Consider the following 25,624-nt stretch of genomic DNA (forward strand, 5'->3'; position numbering starts at 1 on the left):
ATATTGCACATATGTTTTTGCCTTTACCACCATTCATTACATTCCCCCAATAATTCTAATAGGCTGGATTATCAGTACAGTGGTGAGACAACATGTCTAATCCTCCATTATTATTCCATAAGGGAATTTACAATATTACATGTCATTGATCTAAAGAAAGATTCTACTTATTGTCATATAAAATATAGAGAATATTTGCACCCAAACAACCCAGTCCTTCTTTGGAACATAATTTTAATAATAAATTCTTAACAACACTTGATAAATTCATGAAAGTATTATTCAAGTGTCATTATTCACTGCCGTTCCAATCAAATGTGCTACCACCAAACACCTTGGGTGCTGAAGCATTCAAATATTCAAAAAAAGTAGGTAAACCTCTTTGTTAAAAATAAATAAATCTACCTATATACACAATAAATCTGCCGACTGTTTATTTCCAACTATATCCAAACAATTTCCAACCTCATTCATAGCTGGTGGAGGATTTGGCTTTTTATATACAAAATAAATAAAATTATTCTGGACATGAAAATCAGAAGAGAAAACTCATCTGAAAACTGGTCTAATAATAATGGACTTATGAGTGTATACAAATCTTGAAGAACACAAAAAAGTTGTGCATAATAACTGGTATTTGTCTCAGCTAAGCTAAAAATCAGGAACATTGTAATGCTCTAGCCATGTGAATATTATAATGTTTTGGTTGGTTTCAGTTTAATCTAGCCCTGAGCACTTGGACACAAAGTAGGTAATTGTGGTAGTTTCTTCCCCCTATGTCAAAGTACCTAACAATAAACACACAAATAAAAGACTCTATACCTTTTATCATCTGGAAGACAGTTTTTTTTATATTTTATTTTCATTTTGTATTTTTTTTTAACTAGAATGATCTAATAACTAGTTATTATATTATAATAATAAATTATTATTTGTTGGAATCAATTTTTCCCCTAAATATGCAAAGGGACATCATACAAAGTTATGAGGTTAGGATCGTAGCTACATTAAAGGGATGCTGTCATAGGAAAACGTGTTTTTTTTTTCTCTATCAATTAATAGTGCTGCTCCAGCAGAATTCTGCACTGAAATCCGTTTGTCAAAAGAGCAAACAGATTTTTTATTATATTTAATTTTGAAATCTGCTAGACATAGTGTCAGTTTCCCAGCTGCCCACAGTCATGTGACTTGTGCTCTGATAAACTTCAGTCACTCTTTACTGCTGAGTGATATCACCCTCTCCTCCCCAGCAGCCTAACAACAGAACAATGGGAAGGTAACCAGATAACATCTCCCTGATACAAGAGAAAAGCTCCCTGGTAGATCTAAGAACAGCACTCAATAGTAAAAATCCAAGTCCCACTGGGACACATTCAGTTACATTGAGTTAGAGAAATAACAGCCTGACAGAAAGCAGTTCCATCCTAAAGTGCTGGCTCTTTCTGAAAGCACATGACCAGGCAAAATGACATGAGATGGCTGCCTACACACCAATATTATAAAAAAATACACTTGCTGGTTCAGGAATTAAATTTTACACGGTAGAGTGAATTATTTGCAGTGTAAACAGTGTAATTTAGAAATAAAAACGAAACCATAAAAATCATGAAAGAATCCCTTTAAAGTATACATTTTAGGTGGGGTGAAGTTACTTCAGTATGACAGTTGAAATGCATAGAATTTATAATGTGATTTTCGGCCTGGCTTCTTATTTTAGTATACTGCCTGTCAAGCATAAGTCAACACAAGGTATACATGGTCCATTATTTTCCCAAAAGGAGTGCCAGCCCAAAGAAAACAATGTAGCAATTAAAGTAAATGGGGGTGCCTAAAATATTCAACCCCCCCCTTGTAAATGATTCTTTCTTGTCCTTTAAAGCACTTGAAACAGCCCACCATGGACGAACATTGTAGTTTTCTATGACAAGAGCTCTTACTGTGACTACAATGTAAGTCCATACTGGTTTGCATTGGCTACTACAATGCAGCAGTTTTTGCCCTAATAATTAGGTATTAATAACCACTTGAACATGCTTTTCCTATGAAGTCTATAAAGAATACCTCTGTTATGGTATAAGATATTGCAACACCAGCTCATTAAATGTTTACAATAAAAAAAAAAACCAACACAGCTACAGTACAGTAAATGTCCTATAGCCAAAGAGCCAAAGAGGCATATACGCCTTTCTTAATATATGTATGAGACCTGTTATCCAGAATCTTCAGAACCCAGGGCTCTCCATATAAAAAATCTTTCCGTTATTTGGATCTTTATAACTTAAGTCTACTAGAAAATCATGAAAATCATGTAAACATTAAATAAATCCAACAGGCTGGTTTTGCTTCCATTAAGGATTAATTATATCTTAGTTGGGATCAAAAGTTTGATTATTTGGATAAAGAGACGTTGATTCCGGATAACAGATCCCATACCTGTATTCCCAAAAACGAATGCCCACACGTAAATGTAAGTTATTTGACTGTCTGCGTAGCTTCAGTACAGTTTTCCAAAATCGTTGGAGTTAACCCTCTCAAGGGGTTCCAAGTTAGAAGACTTGAATTATTATATGTTTTGGGTTCACATAACAACAGTAGGTGATTCTTACAACCATTTTTCTATATAATTCTACATGTTGCTAAAGAGTGCATTGACAACAAGGAGAACAATAGCCCCAAAGAAGCTTTGGGTTACTATAAAATATATACTATTCCCACCTGCAATGTTTTTTGACTATGCAGGTAGACAATGGCACAGAGGAGGACCCTACACTAGTAGTTAGTAGTTAAACTTTTTTTATAGCTGGCTTGTACTGGAGTAGGAGTTGAGACATACTGATGGAGCACAGGCAATTAACTCATCTGGCAAAAACACTGTGCTACATCTTTTTTCCAGCCAAAATAGTGTGTACCATGCTAAATAGTCTGCCCTAACTAAGCCAGTATATGAAGATTTAGATGCCACTGTTATGGTTATGCTCAATTTTGTGTCCAAGCCGTTAAACTCATCCCATCCTATCAGCTTTTTTCTTGTACTGTGACCAATAAATACAAACTATGTATTGATCCTGTGGGTTACTGGGCCATGACCGTGGGTCATAATTATGCACAAGTCTGTATGTATCATATTGGGGTTTAATGCTTCACTCCCAGTGGTGTAACTACTGTATGCAGAATGTTTGACTATCTCCCCCCCTTGCACTGGACCTGTGTCACTTGCACTTACACACATGGGTTAAAAGCCCCTGCCTTCCCGCTATCAATTTATCTTTTTTTTCTCCTGCAGGTGCCAAGGGCACACACCCCTCGTAGTTACACCACAGTTCACTCCAATGAAAGAGAAGAAACACTATATTCAAAAGTAGGTTAAACTTCCATTAATGCTGTATCCATATTTGAGTATAAGGGCATGCTAATGAAATGTAATATAAGCTAAGGATGTCCAAGACAAGAGTTGTAGATTAAAACCTGGAAAGCCCCAGGTTGGAGGATATGATGTCTATGGCAGGGTAGACCAATATGCCGTCTTCCAAATGTAGATCTATAAAGGTCACAAGGTGCTAACCCCTATTCTATAGAAAGGACCATCTAAAATACCCATGTGCTAAATCTCTTTCTATTGTCGCTCAAGAAGTTTTCAATTTTGAAGTATCGTCATACATGCCCACAGTTATTGAAACACACAAGCAATTGATAAAACAACAAAAAGTAAGGCTATATATCTCTAACATTAACCCAACAATTGAATATCTAACAGATATTCCCCATGGAACAGCAGAAGGTCCTACGTGTGCACGTGGTGCCTAACTACAGTCCTATAAATAAATAAATATATGTGGGTGGGGGATAGAAATAAAACAATGATAATGCTGTGTCTGAGTTTAAAAGGAAAGTGAGATCTCAGGCACAACAGCACAGTGGTCATTCGGCTTTGGCTAAAGAGAAAGAGAGAACTCAGTCCATAGAACACGTAATGAGACAACCATCAATGCTGTCTTGGAAAGAGGAAGAAGGTTAATCATCCTTGTATCTACAAATACAGCAAATCCTCACTAATTATTGACAACCTGTCATTGGCCTTCCAGCTTGAGACCTTTATATCCATTTTCATATAGACAAAACCCCTTGGCTCCTGTCCATTCTTATAGAAAAAAATAACATCCTGAGCTATATTCGTTATTTTGTTTTGAAACAAGCAATCACTTGGATGCAGTTCATATACATATTGTGTATCTAGAGAGAGATTTTTTTTTTGCTTGAATATTAATTAAATTATGTTCTCGTTTCTAAATTACAGAGGTTTCTTGAATCTTAGGGCACATTTCGGAAAGTGGCACCACAAATGCAATGGAGTGACCCCAGTGACAATAACAATGGCCATTTATGGATTGCCATGATCTTCCACTGCAAGATGACCAAGTAAATCAATACATGTTTACTTCAATCGCAGGACGGGATTCACTCCAGCCAATGGAATATATATTACTGACTAATTCTCTAATGCAACTTGATGTCACATGTTGTAATACCGTGTTATCATTTTATCCATTTGCTCAATTTAGGAATACATTTTGGGGGAAGACTTGGCTTATGATTCTCTATCCTGTTGCCCACAATCCACTCATCGCTCATATGTTCAATTATTTTTCTTTTTCTCCCTGTCTGCTATATTTCATGTTCTGCCTTCCTTGTACATTCTCTGTTGACAGTAAATGTGCAGAAACAAAAATAGCAGGGCACATGAAATGAAAGCATTGCTATTCTATTACCATCAGTGCCCCCAAAAACCGAGTGTAGGTCACAGCTCACAATGAAGCCTCTCTGCCCCATAGTGTAAAAGAAGCAGCTGGTGAATCAATCATTATATGAAAATTCTGTGCATCATTGTTAATGTATATATAATAAATATATCTGTGTGTGTGTATATATAATAATAATTTATATAGTCTTTGATTTTTTTTGTTAGTTTTTGCTCTTCATTTACTCTCATATTACATTCAGATAAGCCTCCCTTTGGACACTATGTCGAACTGCTTTAGGTTAGGAAAAATAGATGAATGCGGAAATGTAAGCACTATGAATCAAAAGATTCTATTTTCAGATCACCTCTCTATGAAGAATTTTAGAGCACGTTCAATGTTCATTCGATGGCCAACCCTGGTCACCCCCAGGTCAATGTAGTCCTCCTTGGTTAAAGAAGGTAAGTGACTACCATCAATTTCATTGTCTAGGAAATGTTCTCGGTGTTCACCAAGGTTTAAATAGTTCAACCAATCGGCTACATCAAATTTTGTCCAGAAGTGAACAGGCTTGGAAGCAAAGGGCTTCTCTGTAGGGGGTAGAATAAAATGTGTTGGGGAGAGAGACCGACTGCCTGTTTGGAAGCTGGGAAAGGACTCACCTCCAGCTGTTGGGGAGCCTCTCAGGTCATAAACTCCTGTGTAAACAGGGGCTGAAGGCAGAATTGGGAGAGAAGAAGGGCGGGGTGTTGGGCTTATTTTGTGTTCCGTGGGTAAAGCTGAAGGGCTTGGTGATCGTCTCAGTGAAGGGCGAATATCAAAGTCCACACTTTTGGGATGCTTTGAAGGCGGTTGGGGAGACTTGGGCCAGTTGTGATACATACTGCTTACTGGTTTCGAAGAAATCAAGGATCCAGAAGAATCATCAACTATCCTATGGAAAAATCACAATTACAAAACAGAAATAATGTTTAATGTGTTCCTGCAGCTTTTAACAGACATATAAATCAAGATATACATCAGGTACCAAATTTAAAATGTCTAATAATTATCATGGATGTTATAGCTGTATATGGTCTTGCCATGACTGTATTTTTGTCAATCTCTCTTAAGACCTCACAGAAAACAGTCTATTCTGTCTATAAATGTTACATGTGATAGAGCTGTTTTATGGCATACTTGACTCAACCTGGTGCCATATGACACATTGGTATTCTCGTGTCATTTGTTGCTCCATATCCACTTTTTTATTATTCATATGGTATCTTCTTGCGACATCAGGCTAACCAGATGATTTTCTTCGTAAATGAAATTTAAACCCTTAAATAAATTAAAGTAAAATCGCTCAGTGAGATCTTCTGAACACGTTTACAGTCCACATAATTGTTTCCCTTATATTCACGATATATACAGTTTTTAAATGGAAAATAAAGTAATAAAAATCATAAAAATATTGTAATGAAGTATTCTTCATTGGACAGTTATTACGTTTGAAAGGCTAACTGTAAACATCCATTTTTAGGCCCTGTGTGAAATAACACACACACACACATATATATATATATATATATATATATATATATATATATATACATACACAGTAGGGTGTAAAAATAGTCATTATTCTAAATATGTCTTGTAATTTTTACATACAATTGGGCAAACCATAAAATTTACCACTGCTGAATGGTTCAAACCCTATATTAAATACACACAATGGAAAACCTGGTTTCTTTTAAAGATTTTAACTTAATTTCACTCAAAGTGCTAAATACTACATTAGCCAACAAGTTCCATGTCAACAACAATAGGCTTGGTATTGGGCTGTGCATCATTAGCTTGCATTGAGGAATGCAAAGGAATATTGATCCACAATACACATTTCATTATTTGAGCCATATCTCATTAAGATAAGGATACAGGGGTTTTATGAAATTACATGGAAGTACCTGTGCCTTTGCAAGGAAGAGGGTCGCTCTGGTGTAAAAGCCACAGCAGATTCCGAAGACCTGGACCATGAAACACCACTCATATGATGGAGTTTTGAGCTTAATTCTGTGATCATGGTAGGCTTACCAACTGAGACAGGAGATGTTTTCTCCTGAGAGAAGTCCTCCCATGGAAGAGTGGGGGATTTACGTTGGGTGTCCTTGGTGGATTCTGAAGGGGCAATAAGTGATGCCCCCTGTGAGGGAGTAAGAGTAAAGACATTCTCTGTGCAGGGGGCAATTGATATGGTGGTACTTGTGGCAGTTATGGGATCCCTGAGTAGCCCAGGGGTTCTGCTTGGGAATGTCCGAGACCTGATCTTGTTTTGAAGGACAGCTTTTTCAGAACCAAATGCTTGCCCATCCAGATAAGTTATGTATGTGTCCAAAAGTTCAGTTCCTTCTGTTGACAGACCTGACATGCTTGATAATGTAGATACGCTACTAATAGTTTCAAGATGGTGGTCACTGCTACTTCGACTGTCAATCTCTTCAATGCCAGAGTCAGTCACAGTTTCTATGGTGTCTGAAGCTGGTATTTGAATGGATGAAACAACAGATGAAAAATTAACATGAGGTTCTTTGAGTTCTGGTGTCCCCTGGGTTAAGTTCGCTACTTCGCTATCATAAGAAGTGAGGCTTGAAGTTGTAGAGTCTAATGCAGTGGTATTGCCCAAGTCAGGAGGGAGAGGAGGCAGAGGTGGTGGGAGTGTGTTTACTCCACTAGATGCTCCTAGAGGGGAGTCAGGTTTGTCAAAGCTGTTTGAAAATTCTATGGGTGGTGGGAGAGGTTCTGTAAACAGAAAATCATCATCAACATCAATAGATGGAGTTGGTGGCGGCAAAACTAACAAGGGAAGGCCATTCTCTTTGGAACTGGATTCATTTGTCACACAGTTTATGCTGGATACTGCAGGGTGGTTAACTGTGGGGTTTGATGGAGGTCTTTCATTTTTTACTTCTTTGACCATGGCTATCTTACTGTGTTCTTCTTCATCTTTGTGAGTGGAGTTCTCCATGAAACGCACATGAAGCTCTATCTTTTCTTGACCTTCAGCCCTTTTCTCCCAAGCTTTACCTTGTTCAACACCTTGCAGTAACAAAAGAGCAGGGGATCGGTGTCCAGAGTTCTCATGTGACTTTCTCTCCCCTCCAGGAGTCATCATGCAAGACTTGTAATCAATCTCCTTTTTTCGAACAGATCCTGAATCCCAAAGCCGATGTGTGGGGCTGCTGGGAGAACCAATTGGTGACTTTTGCTGCTCCACAAACCTAGGTGAGCATGGACGAGATTTTCTCACTTCTATTTCATTTCTACAATGCTGTTGAGACTCTTTTAAAGCTCTTTCTCTTGCTGCCAAAGCAAGACCAAGTGGAGAATTAGGATCTAGAATTTTTCCTGTTAAGGGATGGATTAGCGGGGTTACTACTCCCCCCGCTGGATTCACATTTGACATTGTTAGTGGACTAGAACTAGACTGCAGCTGGGGTATAAAAGGAGAACATACTGTGCTAAAAGCGCTGGTTGTGCTAGAACCATATGACTTGCCTGTTTTGGGCTGATAGGCGTATCCGCTATTAATGTCTCTGTTTACAGGAAGTCCATAATTTGCTGAGGTGTTTAAGTGCATATATGGTTCACTAGAAAACATACCCTCATCAATAGATTTGGAATGCTTTAGTCGTGGAGCAGGCGTGGGTTCTGTATCTTCATCTGTGGAAAGAAAGAGTGCTGACTTTCGTCGGGCCTCATTAAACCATTCACGATCCCGCCGTGCTGCACCAACAATTGCTGCTCCAAAGCGACTAGTAAAATCTATATTATCACTTGGGGGTAGAGTTGGAATGGGGACAGGATCTGGTTGGTTTTCTGCCTCCATGCTACTACCTTGACTGCTCCGCCCACTACTACTAGTTGAGGGAGCTTTAATAATAATGGTGGGAATAGGAATAGAGCTTTTTTCATGAGACTTTGTGGCCTGCTGCTGCTGCTGGTGACGTGACTGGTATTGCTGCTGTTTCAGTTGCTGTTGCAACTGTTGTTGTTGCTGTTCTAATTGTTCATTTTCCACTTTAACCTGTTTTACTAGTTTCTGCCGCATTGCTTTTGGTGGTACATACATTGCCGTACTGGCTGCTCTGGCAGGAAGATTAAAGTAACGGATTTCTTGTGCCTGTGACCTCCAGCTTCTCATATTTGCTGGTGTGGCCATGCCCATGCGAATCTGTTCTTCATTTCCTTGGTCAGAGTCTTGGTGGTAAAGCTGCATTTTCTCACTTCTCTGTGAAGCCTCCATCATTTGCTGGTCAAACAGACTTGTATCGTGGCGCATAGATGGGGAGTACATCTTTACATCTCTTACATCTCCGCTCTGATTAAAGTTTGATTTGATCACTGGACTAACTCTTGGTGAAGGTGAGGGGGCAGTATTATATGGGGGTTCAGGGGCAGAAGTTGTAGGAGGCGGAGGAATGTCTTCAGAACTAGGAACAGAGAGACTGCGGTTGAGCTTCATCGATGGTGTAGACAAGAATGGCTTATCGTCTTCGACGGCTCCTATACAAAACATATTGCTGTCAGTTCATTGGCAAATTTCAATCATTTTTGTTTTATTACAAACAAACAATTTGGGAGTCATTTAAACCATAGGTTCACTTTGCTTTGGTTCACAAATATGGTTGGCAGTTTAGTTGCAATTTTTACAAATTAATCATATATGGCACCATCTATCAAAGCATCTATTCCTTTTCTGCACTAGAAACATGTGGCTCACCTTACATTATCTTTTAATATGATGCAGTCAGAAGTATTCTAAGACAATGTCAATTGCTTAGATTGACTTTCTTACATTTTTACATTTATTGCACATCTGAAACTCTCAGGCTTTGAAAACCAACCATTATTTTTAGGTTGTTTGATCATATTAATACATTAAGCATTAAGCATAACAATAAAGTATAGAATAAATAAGAATAACAATAAAACTGAGCTATAGCTATCTGTGTTTTATGTATGCCAGGTTCAGTGACCCCAGGCTGGAAATAGGAAAGCTAATAATAATAAAACAAAATAATAATAAATAATGAAGACCAAAAGAAAAGTCCTGGTACCTCATCTGGGATATAGATCTGAATGAATCCAAATGCCCAGATGGTTGAAAAGTATGGTCAACATTGGTCAGAAATAGTGATGGGTGAATTAATTCGGCTGGTAAGCATTCGAGGCGAATTTCAATGTTTCGCCGCCGGCAAATACATTTGTGAATCTCCCGCAAAGATTCGCTGGCGAAAATTTTTTTGTTGTGCGTCCAAAAAAGTCACTTGGGTCAAAATCGGCGCATGACGCGGCGGGCGTCAATTTCCGATTTTCAAGACATCTGAAAATGTCAGATTTTCACGATTTTTTGGTGAAAATGTCAGATTTTCAAAAGTTTTTGTGAAAATGTCCGTAATTTACAATTTTTTAATGAAACTTTCCGATTTCACAATTTTTCCTTGAATTTTTTGCCATTTTGCGAATTTCACGGGAGAAACTGAAGAAATTTGCCCGTCACTTATCAGAAATTCCATTTATACAGCTATGGTCAACTCATACCACAAATGATCATTTTAAACCAGAACATTAGTAAGCTGAAGATACAATTAATACATTAATATATGTATATTAGAATTTGTAATAACATCAACAAATAAGTTGTTCTTGTTCTTAAAGTTTATCTACATGCTTAATGTTCATATATATTTTAAGGACTGCTTACAATGGAAATATTCACAAGAAAACTCTCAGAAAATACAGTTATCTCCTTATTAAAGGGGAACTAAAGTCTAAACTAAAATAATGCCAGAAATGTTGTATTTTGTATACTAAACATAAGCATAACCTTACTGCACCAGAAGTTTAATTAAAGAAATGATTTCTTTTTTTAAACGTTGGGCGCAGGGGGTCATCATCTTGTAACTTTGTTAAACATCTTTGTAAGACCAAGACCAAGCACATGCTCTGTGTGGTCTGGACTTCAGTTGGGAGGTAAATTATCAAAACAGCATAAGTCTGCCAGAAGCTGATACAGCAAGACAGATTAATAATCAGAATATGCAGACTGCACTGGGTCTGTAGATACAAATCTCCATACAGTTGCTCTACATTTACAGGAAAACAAACAAAGCTGTTCGAGTTCTGGGAAGAAAGGTGGGAGAGGGCTCCCCACTGCTGTTTGAAAGTATGATCGTTTCCCTGCAGAGCAGTTAGAGACTATCCACAGCAGTCAGAGCAAGTAAATGAAGGGAGAATTTTACTGCATACAATCAGATTTATTATAAAAACAGTACATTTAGACTTATTTAGAAAAATTACTGGATACAGTTAATTGCTGGAGTTAATATGGGTTAAAAAAAGATAAACATTACCAACATCTCCAAACATTTCCTCCCCCTTTAATGTATAGCCTACCCTTACTAAACCGCAACAGGCAAAGAAATCCCCATCACCACAGTATACTGGATTTTGGAGCTAGAGCTTGTCTTCAGTTAAGTCTGGGAAATAGAAATTGCCTCTTAAAAAAATACTGTTGTCTTTGTAAAAAAAATATTTTCTTAAAATTTAAAAAATCTAAGAATTTGGCTTTCAAACAAAGAACTTTGTTAAAAGTTTAAGAATTTGTTTATCAGCCAAATAATTCTTTCTAATCTGCCAGCACATTTGCAATAGTTTTTTCTTGGAGATAATTCCAGATGTGTCTCTGGAACAAAACCATGGCCCTAAAACTCTCTTTTAGCTAATGGTTGCCATGGCTTTATATAATATTTAAAATGAGTTGCTGCTAATTTATCTGGCACAAATCTGGACAAAAGACCTTTTTTTTCAAATACACATTCCAAAATAAATAAAAAGTTGCAAAAAGTATAACACATGATCAAAGAAGTAAAACCCCATCCAGACACACCAACACTTTCACCCCAGGTGTTCTTACCAATGGATTTTTGTCGTAGCATCATGGCCTGTGAGGGGTTAGAGGCAAGGAAAGATCTCTCGTACATAGACTGGGCGCTTGGTACTCTATGTTGCCCAAAATTTGGCTAAAACCAAAAATAGGTCAGTAGTTAAAAAGCACATAGATAGCAAACAGTTACAATTTTAATTCTTTTTGTATACAATATAACGAAGGTTAAACAATTTCATGCCAATTTAGGGGATAAAAACTAGATGTGTTCTTTTTCTGCTAAGCATGTCAGTCATACAACTCAATATAGAGGTACAGTAAATCCTCCTAGATAGTCAACCTCTGTGATCAACAAGCATCTGTATATGATTCATTTTAAGAAAGGACCAATCAATCTCAGAGTCCTTAAGAAGAGAGCTAAACTAGAACATGGGCATTGATAGTTAATACTAACAACTGGAGGACTGTTTGTAGTCATCAATGGGGAAGTCCAAATTTTAAACATTAAAACTTGGGATGGATGGAATAGATCAAGGTCTGAAGGACTGGAATTGCCGGAGAGCAATTGACGAGATCACCATATAGTTCTGCCATTTTGGGCATGGATTTACTACACTAAAATCAGGATATCTCAGCCAGTTCAGATTCCACTGGATAACATTGGAAAATACCAACAGCTTCCTCCCAAATGACATACCTCTGAGGGGGAAAATCCCTTTCCAGCAGCCCTGGACACACCCATTGAAGCCAAAGTCCCTGGATTAGAGCTCTCATTGACACTGATTGTCTGCTGGGCAGCAGCCAAGATTTCATCCAGTTTATCTGTGAATGAAGAAATGAGTTGACTATAGGGCAGATTCACTAAAGGGCAAATTGTCGCCAGCAACCGATTTGCATACTTCGCACCACTTTGCCAGGCAAAAATTCATTACCACTAGACTAACTCACTAAAATGTGAAGTTGCGTCCTGGGTGCCGAACGCTGGTGACTTTTTGCTAGCATTACTTCAGCAGTGTGAGCATTTCAAAGTGAAATTACGCTAGCGATCGATTCTGCCTAGTGAAACTTCGTTAGTCCTATTAAACCTAGGTAAGCTTGAATAAGGCGGGTACATTAAAGTTGTATGGGCATCTTTATTAGAGATTTTGGTGCAAATGCTTGAAGTGGCCACTTATTATTACAAATGTCCAAGGAACCTGAATAAAAACAAAAGAGATTCTCTAATGCCCTACACTTGAACCCTAAAACAAATGTTCCATGTCCCTCAAATGTCTGGGAAAAAATGTTAACCACAAAAAGTTTAATAGTTAGGACTTTTGCAGGCAATCCCGCTTAAAAAATCGAAATGTTGTCAGCATTTTTACAACTTTAATGCATTTCCGGCGGACGGCATATGACGTAAGTGACAGAAGATTGAGGAAGATGTAGCTTCATTTTAGCAGTTTGCCTGGTCTGAGGTGGTGAAGTCAACTCTGGAGAAAGAGGTAAAGTTCTGTAAAATTCGCACTTTACTGAATTTGCGGAGTAACAACCTTTCATCTGGTGATAGAGTGTGAATGAACGCTAGCGACGGTCCCGTTCGCTAGCGAATGTTCATCTACACCTGTTAGTAAATTGGCAAAATGTCGCTAGCATTAGCTAAATGTCGCTTTTAGTAAATCTGCCCCCATGTGAGACCACTCAAATGTTAATGCTAAAACAATCGAACAGCCTGTAAAGTGAAATTATGTTGTGCTCTTGTCTTACTTAGTGCCATTTGGTACACCGTTCTTTTCTTCTCTGTATTCTGGACTGGTTCATAATCTGAAAGAAATAACGTGACAATAATAATCACGTTGGGCAGAAATTGGTGCATCTGTATAACTTATAATGCAACCCACTCCAGGAGCATATATATAGTTTAGGTCACTTATTGTAAAGTTTGGTTTCCCACTCGGGCAGGAGTGGGCAGGGTGGAGGCGGGATGTGGTCAGGACAGTGGCAGAGGAGGGATGGGAAGTGGGCGAGAGAATGGGGATCGGGGTGCGCCGGTACGCTCTGAAGATTTTTTTGCACTGCCTATGAAAGTTCAGGCTATGACTCTAGAACTTTAGAACTAAATACATAGTAACATAGTAACATAGTAAGTAAGGTTGAAAAAAGACACATGTCCATCGAGTTCAACTTTTTTTTTTTTTAAACTACCTATCTGCCAGTTGATCCAGAGGAAGGCAAAAAAAACCCATCTGAAGCCTCTCCAATTTGCCTCAGAGGGGGAAAAATTCCTTCCTGACTCCAAAATGGCAATCGGACTAGTCCCTGGATCAACTTGAGCCATTTCCCATAACCCTGTATTCCCTCACTTGCTAAACACCATCCAACCCCTTCTTAAAGCTATCTAATGTATCAGTCTGTACCACTGATTCAGGGAGAGAATTCCACATCTTCACAGCTCTCACTGTAAAAAACCCCTTCCGAATATTTAGGCGGAACCTCTTTTCTTCTAATCGGAATGGGTGACCTCGTGTCATATAACAACCTTCTTTGCCATATGCTCAAGGAAACTCATCCTTTCTCATTCACCATTCATTTTGTTGTTTATTATGGTTGTTTATTGTATTTTGTCCCACTTCTGTTATATTGTATTTTTTTAAATGAGGACCTTGGAATTGTATTCATATTCTAATGTGTAAGACTGACCAGTAGACTGAAACATATCTGAAATGCAAGCAGGGCATCCTGTTGCATAAGTCTATCATTCCGGGTAAAAAGCCAAACAAAATTGCTTAAACATTGCAAACAAAAAACTAAAAGGGACCATATGGACTTAACATGAAACATTCCCAGCTGCTGTGGGAGTGAGTACTGGCAGAGTCCATTGTATGACACAGAATCTCTTGGAACCCAATTATTCAAAAGCATTAACTGTTTCTCAGTTATATTAATAACACTGCTAATAACTTCATTGTGCCATCATTTCATTCCAAACAATATTTATACAAAATGAATATTCTTTTCATGTTCTATCATTTTTCATGGCAATTGATATTCAAGATAAACATTAACCTGATAATCTAAAACCAGTGACTTACAAGTGCCCTACTGGTACCCCAGGAAGGAAATATGAGAAGGAGGCATGGATGGGGTGTTCCTGGGTGTGAACTGTCCTGGGCATGGTCATCCAGAATAATTTTCCAGGAGTTTGATGTCTGAGACTTCCACTAAAAACTTCTACCACTAATTTCTACTAACTTTTTTTCATTTTATAGGTCTCCAAAGTTTCAGACAACTTAGAATAAATCATGGTGTCATTTGGTTTTACCTTATCCCCACTGTGAATCCAATATGTCCACAATTCTACATTACATGCTACTGAACTATATTCTTTCCCATTATAAGATAGGAAGTGAGGGCTAGAGTCAATTGAATGAGCAGAAGACTGTGCTTCATCACATTCACATTCACCACATTCATGGAACAAAACAATCCATTTTGGCTGAAGAAGAAGTACTATATACAACCCAAATAAATATGAAACTCAGCTCTCAGTTGACCTAATGCTGCATCTTCTGGCTGAGAAAGTGATAGAGGACAGCCGTGTAGTACGTAGTACAATCAAAGCTCTCTGTCTGCACTTTCCAGGAATCCAGTTTTTTTACTACATAAAGTTACTTTTTTTACTTTTATATTTTAACCCATACTACATTTATGTAAGAGACCACCTTGTGTCATTGAGGAGAGACTGAGGGGTTCACAGTAGGGAAGCTAGGGAAACTCTGGATGGGTGGACGGCCTATATAATTATATAAAACATTGAGTAGGATTTATTAAAGCATCAAGTATTCATGACTACACAACCGATTAGTGGACCAATTGCACTGTACACACAATGTAGCACAATAGCATATTTTCTGTATCAATTTATTTTGGTTGTTAGATAAACTCAGTTATTTGATGCTTTATGACTAGTGATGGGTGAATTTTTGAATATCGCTGCTGGCGAATACATTTGCCAAACTGCCACGAAAATTCGCCGGTGTTCAAAAAAATTTTGGAAAAATCGCTCGCGTCAAAACCAGAGCACGCCCACATTATTCAGCATCAAAATTAATGTGGCGTCAAAATTCACGTTTCCCAAATTTTTTGCTGTTTCTCGAATTTCGCTGGAAATTCACACATTTTTTGGCGAGGTGAAACGGGACAAATTCGCCCATCACTATTTATAACTTCTATATCAATGATAACTGTCAAAGTGTCTCTATCAGAGCTAATCTCTTAATTAACTAAAATATTTCAATATGAATCAGATTGAATAACCATGAATAAGGTTGTTATGTGTTTTGATGTGTATCAACCCATAGCTATCAACTGTTCTACTGACTGGCTGCTGTAGACAGACATAGCCCCGTCTCAATCATATCCTTTACATTCCAGCCATGCTCCAGCTCAGCTGCAGCTTGGTATGTCAATCCAGGAGACACTAGGAGAATCCAGGTGGGTTGATACCCTTTTGTCAATAAAGTAGGGGTATAAAACTTTTCAATGAGTTATTTACCAAATGAGCTGCTGAAATTAACTTGCCCTCATTGGGATATATAGTGAATACAGTTCAACTGAGCTATATCATTATGCCCCAGGGCCCCCCTGTTTATTTTGAGAAAAAATTACATGTATAAGTAAATTATACTACATCAATATACCAACGTTATTCACAGGGAGGAGGAGGAGGCATATGGATTTAAGAGTATGTTTTCATATGACTTACAATTTTCACATATGAGTGATAAGTGCTATCCCTGCAGTGAGCACCAACCATTTGTTTTTTTGGTGTGCTACAACAATTAATGTGAATATGGAACTTAAAAGTTCTTGTGATACCATGAATGAATAAGTGTGGTTTAAAAAAGGTAGTGGTCAGCACTGGCTTCCATTATCAGCCCTTTACCACGTAGGCTAGAGAAACACCAGCCCTCGGTACTACAGAAGTTGGATAGCACTGTACGAGCATATGTCGCAAAACCCAAGTTGCACACATGCATGTGGTCTTATCATCTTGGCCACCCACATCAAATATACTCACCATTTTTCTTTTTCCAGGGTGAAACTAGGAAAAGCAGCAAAGAGTTAGTCAGTTAAGCACATGTTAAACTCTTTCCACAAGCCCCTTGAGCAATCATATTCATCCCTCCCACCCTCGGCAGCAAAATTATGGTGAACATTAACTTACACTTGATATTTTGAGGCTCCTCTGCATGCCAGTTTCCATTTCCTCAATAATGGATCCTCACTGCTGAGAGCTACTTTACCATCGAAATGTGGGGGTGGATGTGTCTGATGATTTGGGTAGGGTAATGTATGGCGTCTAGATTTACCTAATCACCTAAAATGGGTTCATATTGGGTCTTGCAATCAGCACATAAAGTATGGATTTTGCATAACAACCAACTGTATAAAGGAGATAAACGCTGCACTGCACGGGTAGTAGAATTCTATACTGCTGCACAAATGACTGTCGTAATCTTTTATTTCCAGAGACGGGCAGTTCATGTGAGTTATGTTCAGCTGTAAACTTTATGGGAAATTGGAAAATGTAGATTTATGTCTTATATGGACTTTTGACCATAAATTGTGCCATATTTTAGGTCCTTGCAGAGATGATTTAAAGGGATCTTTTTTGTGTGTTAGGCACACATAGATTTATCCATGTCTGAGTCCTATAAAGACGTCAAGCTGTTCAATAATAACATATAACTCATTATCATTGTTGGGTAAGTGTGCAGACATGAGCTTGTGTCCATAGCTGTGTATATTTTTAGGATCGTATTTCTTAACCTTTAATGACCTGACCAAGATTACTGTTGTGTATAATTAAATAGATTTTAATGTTAAGAGTCAAATTTACCTGTTTTTATGGGATTAGTTGAGTTACCATGAGAGCACAGGGCCTTTCATGTCTGCATTAAATTTTGTTATGCCTCTGGGTAACCCACACTAAGCAGCACCCATTTTAAGTCTTCACCGACAGATTAATGGGACATTAGCAAAAAAAATAGAGTTTGTAGATACAACAAGAGCAGGAGCGTTAGCGAGTGAAAAACCCCTTAGTACTCCTGCACTTGCAGCAGGGCCAGTTGCAATGTGAATGTGTAGGCAAAAAAGAGTCTGTACTATTGTGGGGCTAATGGTATTGAGTAATTTGAGTACGAAACAAGAAACAATCTGGGAGATTGTTCCGATAATAAAAGTGGATGAGTGTATAGGTTATAGGGGAAAGTCAGTGACTGTGCAAAGAGAGGCAAACTGTACATGTTTAGATAATAAGGGAGAGTAGGTATGACTGTGCAACAAAGGGCTGTGTGAGTTTGAAGGCAATAGGAAAAAGTTGTTCCAAGTCTGTGAGTGCACAGGTTATAAAGAAGAGTGTAGAACTTTCTGCAGAATGACGCATAACGTGTAGAGAGTATGCAATGTACATACAGTAGAAGGGTCTGTTCACTTGGGTGGTTGACTGTTCAGTGTATGAACTGTTATAAGCAGCAACAGTTGGTACTTGTGGATGTGCGATTGTGTAGAACATGGAACCATCTGTGCTTGTGGCTGTTACTGATTTGTACTGAAATTTTGAAAAGCTGTTCTATGGCTGATACTGTATATATTGGTATAGAGTCTATAAGTGACCTTTGTTTATATGCCATCTACTAGTTTGCACTATAAGTAGGGCCTATTTAAAAGCCACAAGAGATCCAAATTAGTTAGCTTGCTTCTCTTTGCATGGATTTAATTTCTAGGGTCTAAACTGATTTAAAACTTGGCCTATTCAGTGTCACAACATACAGTTTATGTGATTTCAAAGTTGAAGAACCAATTGTGTAATCTATATATGTCAATTATACTTAAACTTTTTGGCCCAAATAGCAAGATTAATTATGAAGTTTGCAAAGTATGTTGCCTTATCTACAACAGCCATTTAATACGAGGAATCAATTTGTCCTCTATGTACTTGGCCAAATGAATAAAATGTCAAGAAATATTTCCAATATTTTCTTTGGTAACTATATTCGTTAGATAAGGCTCATCAAAGCCAAATGCAAAGATATCCATGATCTTGTACTTTTTGTGAGTGTTGAAAATTTACCTTTTTCGACTTAATAATTCAATTTAAAAAAGGACAATGAAGGAAGCATACATGGAGATGACCATTGGAAGGTGGGAATTATATATATAAAGGGTATGGAAGGAAAGAGAAGGAGAAGAAAGTAGCTGGTCATTAATACATCAGCTCTCTATCATATCTTTTTTGGCAAGCCAATAATGGACGTTATGAGCTGGTTACTGGGCCAAGCATGACTTAGTAATTAATAACATCAATGTGGGTGATAGAGGCAAAGATTCCTCAGGTCTAATAGCCCAGAGAAACCTACCAAAACCGAGTATTCCTAGTCTATGGTTGTCAAAATATTTAAATCAAGAATTTAATATTACTGAGTTACCAGACCTGAGCAAACTCGGTCCTTGTTTGCTCTCTCCAACGTTCCCCATGGTTTAGCCCTGGTCTAGAGCAATGGAATTAAATGCAAATTCAAAGCCAAAATGGCAGCAGTAGGCCATTCTAATGAGACATGCACAGCCAATCTGTCATTGTACTAGTAGATATATATACTGCATTGTAAAAAGCGGTATTAGCAATTGCTGTGCACAACAGCCATGGAACAGAAATCAGCATTGAAAGAAGAAGAGTTTTTTTTACATGTACTTAATACCAAGACAAGCAGTTCCTAGCCTATAACCCTAAGTAGGACTCCAACTATAAGTTGAATGTGCCACAGTGAACTGAGTTTTCTACTAAATAAAAATTTAGGGCATGTCAAGATCCCCCTATCTATGCATATGAGTGGGAAGTCCATTTTTCTTGACATAACTAAGTTATACCTTGGGGCCACTATACCCTTGATGTTCCCTGCGGAACTGTGCTTAGTATTAAAGAATATCTGTATCTGCATCAGTTTATGGTAACATTTATGGCAGTTACAGTCTACATATAAAAGGAATTAATTTTGCCTTATAGGGATAGGTTCTACTAGTTTAAAGAGGACGGGACAAAAGCAATTCTGTATGCTACTACAACTGGCAAAAACCTTACAACAATGTTAATGTATAGAATGCATGGTGTAAATATGGGTCGTGCAAATAGGAATCGGTAGAAGACATAACTGTTAAGGTAAGCATTCATGCTATGGCATTTTATAAGCAGTCAATCTCATACTGTTCATATCTTTGGAAAACTTACCCATTTCTTCTAGCTCCGAAGTCATGGATTTTGACCGAAGTGAAATTGCAGGTGGTGTAACTCGTTTTGTCTGCTGTGGCACTGTAAGGATTTAAATAAAGAGTCTGATGAGCCTGGTATGTCCAAAAGGATCTACCAAGTGTTTCACTGGGGCGCACATAAAATTATGATGAATTGTTCGCAATTATTTAGTGCAGACAACTTGGAATAGGAAGTTCAGAATAGGTACATATCAAAATTGGCCACCAGGCATTGTTATAAACAAAAAGCTATGTGATCTTGGCAATCAAATCTGGTAATGTAAATTCTATGGGGCAAATTCACTAAAGAGCGAAGCGGCTAACGCTAGCGCAAATTCGCCAGCGTGACATCATTTCGTTACATAGCCGATTTACTAACGGGTGCTGGCGTAAATTCGCTAGCGAAGTGGACCTACTTTAGTGCTACTTCGCACCCTTACGCCAGGCGAAGTTGCGCTATGGCGATGGGACGTAACTACGCTAATTCACTAAGATGCGGATTTTACTGAACGTTACCTCTTGCGCCAGACTTGCCTTCGCCACCTCAGACCAGACGAAGTGCATTAGAGTAGATAGGGATTTCTTTAAAAAAAGTTGAAATTTTTTCTAAGTCCCAAAAAACGCTGGCGTCTTTTCCTTTTTTAAGGGTGATAGGCTGAAAAATATCGTACATTTTTTATCCTCCTTCCCCCCTACATTTCCTAACATATGGCACCTAAACTATACAGTGGCCACATGTGTAGGGCAATATAACAACTCTATTTTATTCTATGAAGGTTTCCCAGGCTTGTGTAGTGTAATGTATTTGCTGCAAATTATGTATCGCTAGTGTAACTGTGCTTTCCTTGATGAATTAACACTAGCGCAACTTCGCTACCTTTCGCCTTCCTGAGTGCAACTTCGGATTTTAGTGAATTAGCGGCGCCCTGGCGAAACTTCGCCTGGCGAAGTGCGGCGAAGCCTGCACTAGCGCAACTCCGTAGGTTAGTGAATTTGCCCCTATGTGTTTACATTCAGGCACCTGACAACCTGTGGCATACATTTTTTTTTATCTCCAGCAGTCAAGTGGTTAAGAAAAAAAAGGATAAAAATGTATTGTTAGAAATAAGCAGTTAATTCTAGGGATGTAATCACTGCATATATCAAAAAAGCATAGTTCAGTAAACCTTTAGAATGATGTAGGCAACAATATTCTAAGGACATTTGAAATTGGCCTTCAACGTTTTATTCTTTCCTGACAACTCCCAGGCTTGAAATAGGACCTGGCAGAAAATAGGACCAACAGCAACCAGGCAGAAGTTAGATATTCTCATTGCAATATGATAGGAAAGATAAACAATAAATAATAAGAAAAACAATAAAACTGAAGCCTTGATTTGTTTTTGATGTATTTAGGTTGCCAGGGTCAGTAAGGTCCTTTATTTGTCCATAACCTCCCTTAACTCATAACAAGGTCACAGATATACAGTTATCAGAGCAGTATTTTATCAGTTATTCAGCCATAATTTCAAGAATATCTAGGACAGAAAATTTGCCTGTAGCCAGCAAAGCCGCTGCTCAGGGCCCCCTTAATTTAGGAGCATCTGGCCAAACACAATGACATAGGACAACTGGCAAAGTTTTAAAGAAGGGAAACCTTTAAGCAATGAATGATTAAATAGGAAGTTGCAGGTGACGAGAGGACAGCCCTTGAGACTGGAGCAAGAGAGGTTTCCCAATCAGCTTGAAAAAGGTCTCAGTACTATTAGGGTAGTTTATGGGAAGTGTTAATGAGTGATTCAGTTGAGGCTTAAGAACAAAAAGAAGCTGTTTATAGTTCTGAAGATGCTTCCCATTTGCCATTGTATGGTCATCAGGAGTAAATGATTTTGTCCCCTTTGAGATTGAATGCACAATGTTTATTTCAATTCCACTTCACATCAGCTTGCTGGTCTTCATTTTCTCACTTACAAGACATATATGAACTACACCAATGACACCCTCTCATAAAAGGGCCTCCCTTAACCCTAGGAAGAAGATGCCATCTATGTCCTGGCCAAAAATTTATTTTGCCATTTTATATTTTCCTCTTACCTTTCTTTCTCATGGCATCTTCCATTTCAGGGTTCCTGGTTACCATCACTACTTTGACCATTAGACTGTTTCCTCCTTGCCGGATCATATTAACAACCTGTCGATGTCCTACTTTCACCACATTCTGACCATTCACCTAAGAAGAGAAAAATTAACATTTACACAGGATCAATGGTACACATACAGATGCTAAGGCTGAAAGCATAATCTGTTGGCAATTTATAAATGAGTAAGAATTATAACACTTCATATAATTTCACTTGCTAAAAGTCAATAAAATTCTGTATACATGCCAGTAAATGCTAATGATAGTATGTATGTATCATATAGGGGGTATGTATTAGGTTATGTATCAGTTTGTGTTACCTCGATTAAAAAGTCCCCCATTCTAAGACCTGCCCTCCAGGCCACTCCTCCTTCATCCACACTTTCCAGGTACTGCAGGGCTGGAAATGCAGGCGTTGGAGTGAACTCTTCAATGGGGGTTTGCGCTGAAAACAAAAACAAAAAAAACATTATTTTTCTAAATGGACAATAGCATGTTATATTTTGTTTCTTATTGCAAACTGCTTAAGGGAGCCATTACATACAGGACTCCCTTTCACATCATTGTACTGCGCTATATGAGCAACAGATGTGCAATAGGCATAAAATAATGATGTTTCTCTGCACCACAAGACAAGTGCAAGCATATAAAGAACCAGAATATGTATTATAAAACCGTCTTTTTTTCAATTAGTTGAAAAAAGCCCATATATGGTTAAGTATCCCTGGCTGGAAATATGAGAGAACTTGTGGTTTTTGACTTGTACCATGTGATAAAACATGTGTCTAATAAACATGCATATGATTAAAGGGCCCTTCAGGTATAATTCGTCTATGTAAGTATTTCAGAATGTTGTAATTTTCCCACCTGACCAGTAGAGGGAACTGTAGGGTAGGACATTGTAAATGGGAAATAAGGTATAAATATCTCACAGTAAGCTAACAATTCTGTAACCTTAAATACCAGAGAAAGGAACAAAAGATAATAACCATTTAGCTCTTCAGTGGTCTTGTTTGCAGGTGGGTGCAAGTTGCATCTACATCATTATGGGCTTGGCTGTTCATTTGCATGCTCTTCAATAGTGTGTCATTTTGTGAAAACAATGAAGAAAGAAGAGTCTAACTGTTTATATATGGTGTTTTGGAGCACACAAATTGTGCATGTGTTTGTCCTACAACCACACTCTCTAATAGTTATTCAAATCCTTTATCTCAAGTCAGTGGTTGTTGGACTCTTTTAATTTTGGTCACCCGTGGAGGTCCAACCTTTGGTAGACAAGCCTTCCAGCCATAGCTCTTATTATAACTATTAACACATATTTATACAGGAGCAAAATACATATTCCATTCCATAATGAAAGGGTGTGAAAATCAAACTTACCAATTACATACAAATACTTGTAGAAGAAGGACCTGCTTGTAGGAGATTTCTGTCCAACAGCACACAGAACAACAAGTAACTGTTCACAACCAACCCTCTATTTGACTTTTATACTAAGCTTCTAGGACTTTCAGGAGACCATATAGCAATTGCGCTAAATTTTACCCTAACTAGCCTTCACTTGATAAAGGGCTCCTGGCCCGAAACATGTTGTGTGCAATAAAGAGCACCTAGCAGCAAGTTCTGTCTCTTCGTTTGCTTTCTCTCAGTTCTCTAATTAATTGGCCTTCAGATTAACCACTTCTCCAGGATCTTCCAGCAGAGCCCATCAGTGGGTACCAATGTACTAGGGAAAATGGGCATGGGCACTCACACGTTAATGTCATTTATCTTGCAGTGTACATCAGGCCCAATGAAGCTAGACAATCTTGGGGTTGGTGGGACTGGGACAGAACGCTTAGGTGGCAACATACTGCGAGAAGGACAGTTGGGTTTCTATTGAAGCTGTGGGCAAGACTAGGACACTCTTATAGAAATTTATAAGTGGTAGATGAATTTAAAAGCAAGTGTGAGGACAAATATTATTCACAAGGCTAATCAATCAATGTTTTTTAATCAAAAAATGTCTGACGAAGGCGTCCACCCCCGAAACGTTACATTACTGACATGAATAAACACACAGGGGTTCGCCCCACTTCACATACATTCGAGTGTTTCGTAATCCTTCTTCTACTATATTATCGGAAAGGTGCCAACCTCTTTTCCAAACACCAGGTAAGATATTTGGAGAGGCTGGGAAGATAGGTATCGTATGTGCATGAACGTTTTAATCAAACAAAACACAATACAACAACAACAATAAAGTTCTGTCTTGCATAAAAAAGGGCATTAACTCAAGGGATGAAAACATAATTATGCCTCTTTATAGGTCCCTGGTAAGGCCTCACCTGGAGTATGGGGGCAGTTTTGGACTCCAGTCCTTAAGAGGGATATAAATGAGCTGGAGAGAGTGCAGAGACTAAGTGCAACTAAACTGGTTAGAGGGAGGGAAGACTTAAATTATGAGGGTAGACTGTCAAGGTTGGGGTTGTTTTCTCTGGAAAAAAGGAGCTTGCGAGGGGACATGATTACACTTTACAAGTACATTAGAGGACATTATAGACAAATACCAGGGGACCTTTTTACCCATAAAGTGGATCACCGCACCAGAGGCCTCCCCTTTAGACTAGAAGAAAAGAACTTTCATTTGAAGCAACGTAGGGGGTTCTTCACAGTCAGGACAGTGAGGTTTGGGAATGCACTGCCGGGTGATGTTGTGATGCTGATTCAGTTAATGACTATAAGAGTGGCTTGGATGATTTTTTTGGACAGACATAATATCAAAAGCTATTGTGATACTAAACTCTATAGTTAGTATAGGTATGGGTATATAGAATTTAACTAAAAGTAGGGAGGGGTGTGTGTATGGATGCTGGATTTTCATTTGGAGGGGTTGAACTTGATGGACTTTGTCTTTTTTCAACCCAATTTAACTATGTAACTATGTAACTATGTAACTGCATTTTGTGTGCAGTTTTGTCTCTCAGTGTTGATGAAGTCCTCTGCTATTCACTTCTTGGGCTCAATGAAGTGATTGTGGGGAATGGGAAAGAAGGCTGCCTCCCTCTAATCACGTCCAGGTGAAAATCACTATAGTCATCCCACATGGCTGCACACACTGGTAAATGATAGATTTAAAGATGTGGCCTCCTCAATCGCAATCTACTCATATAACAGCTCTGCATTCGGCGCCTCTGCTCCGAGGTGTAATACAGATGTGATCTTTCAAATCTCCTATTAAATTGGCTTAATCTTGGTCATTAGACCAGAGGGTGCCCTCAAGTTGCATGGTGGGAAGCAATGGTACTTGGTCTAGGCTCATCGGTGGCGGTGCATAGAGGCATTTGATACCCATCATAATTGTAAGAGTCCTCACCCTTTGCTCCTCTCAACACAAAGCCAAATCCTTCACTGTCTTTCTTCTGCAACAGCACAGTCTTTTCTTTGATGATGTAGTCACTGAAACATATAAGAAAAAAAATCTATTTTAAATTGATGCCTTATATCAGTGACAAAAAAGAGTATACAGTAACATTCATCCTAAATGATTTACTCATAAGCCAAATAATACTTTCT

At 38.3% G+C, this 25,624-nt stretch overlaps 1 protein-coding gene across 4 annotated transcripts in view; it reads right to left on the reverse strand.

Moving 5' to 3' along the window:
- The window catches only part of LOC108697259 (SH3 and multiple ankyrin repeat domains protein 1), a 247,651-nt gene that overhangs the window by 14,814 nt on the left and 207,213 nt on the right, over window positions 1–25,624 (reverse strand). Inside the window, exons 15-25 of one of the 4 annotated variants that reach the window (XM_041571591.1) lie at window positions 25,425–25,507; window positions 22,390–22,514; window positions 22,024–22,159; window positions 19,931–20,011; window positions 18,779–18,787; window positions 16,724–16,747; window positions 13,411–13,467; window positions 12,362–12,486; window positions 11,695–11,800; window positions 6,686–9,281; window positions 5,399–5,670 (exon numbers count right to left, since the gene is read on the reverse strand). In XM_041571591.1, the coding sequence (XP_041427525.1) occupies window positions 5,399–5,670; window positions 6,686–9,281; window positions 11,695–11,800; window positions 12,362–12,486; window positions 13,411–13,467; window positions 16,724–16,747; window positions 18,779–18,787; window positions 19,931–20,011; window positions 22,024–22,159; window positions 22,390–22,514; window positions 25,425–25,507 (3,614 nt within the window). Of the gene's footprint in view, window positions 1–4,920; window positions 5,671–6,685; window positions 9,282–11,694; window positions 11,801–12,361; window positions 12,487–13,410; window positions 13,468–16,723; window positions 16,748–18,778; window positions 18,788–19,930; window positions 20,012–22,023; window positions 22,160–22,389; window positions 22,515–25,424; window positions 25,508–25,624 lie in introns of those variants that run through there. The other 3 variants (XM_041571589.1, XM_041571592.1, XM_041571590.1) reach the window with 3 other exon arrangements.

This window comes from Xenopus laevis, chromosome 7S (assembly GCF_017654675.1).
Source record: "Xenopus laevis strain J_2021 chromosome 7S, Xenopus_laevis_v10.1, whole genome shotgun sequence".
Lineage (NCBI taxonomy): Eukaryota > Metazoa > Chordata > Amphibia > Anura > Pipidae > Xenopus > Xenopus laevis.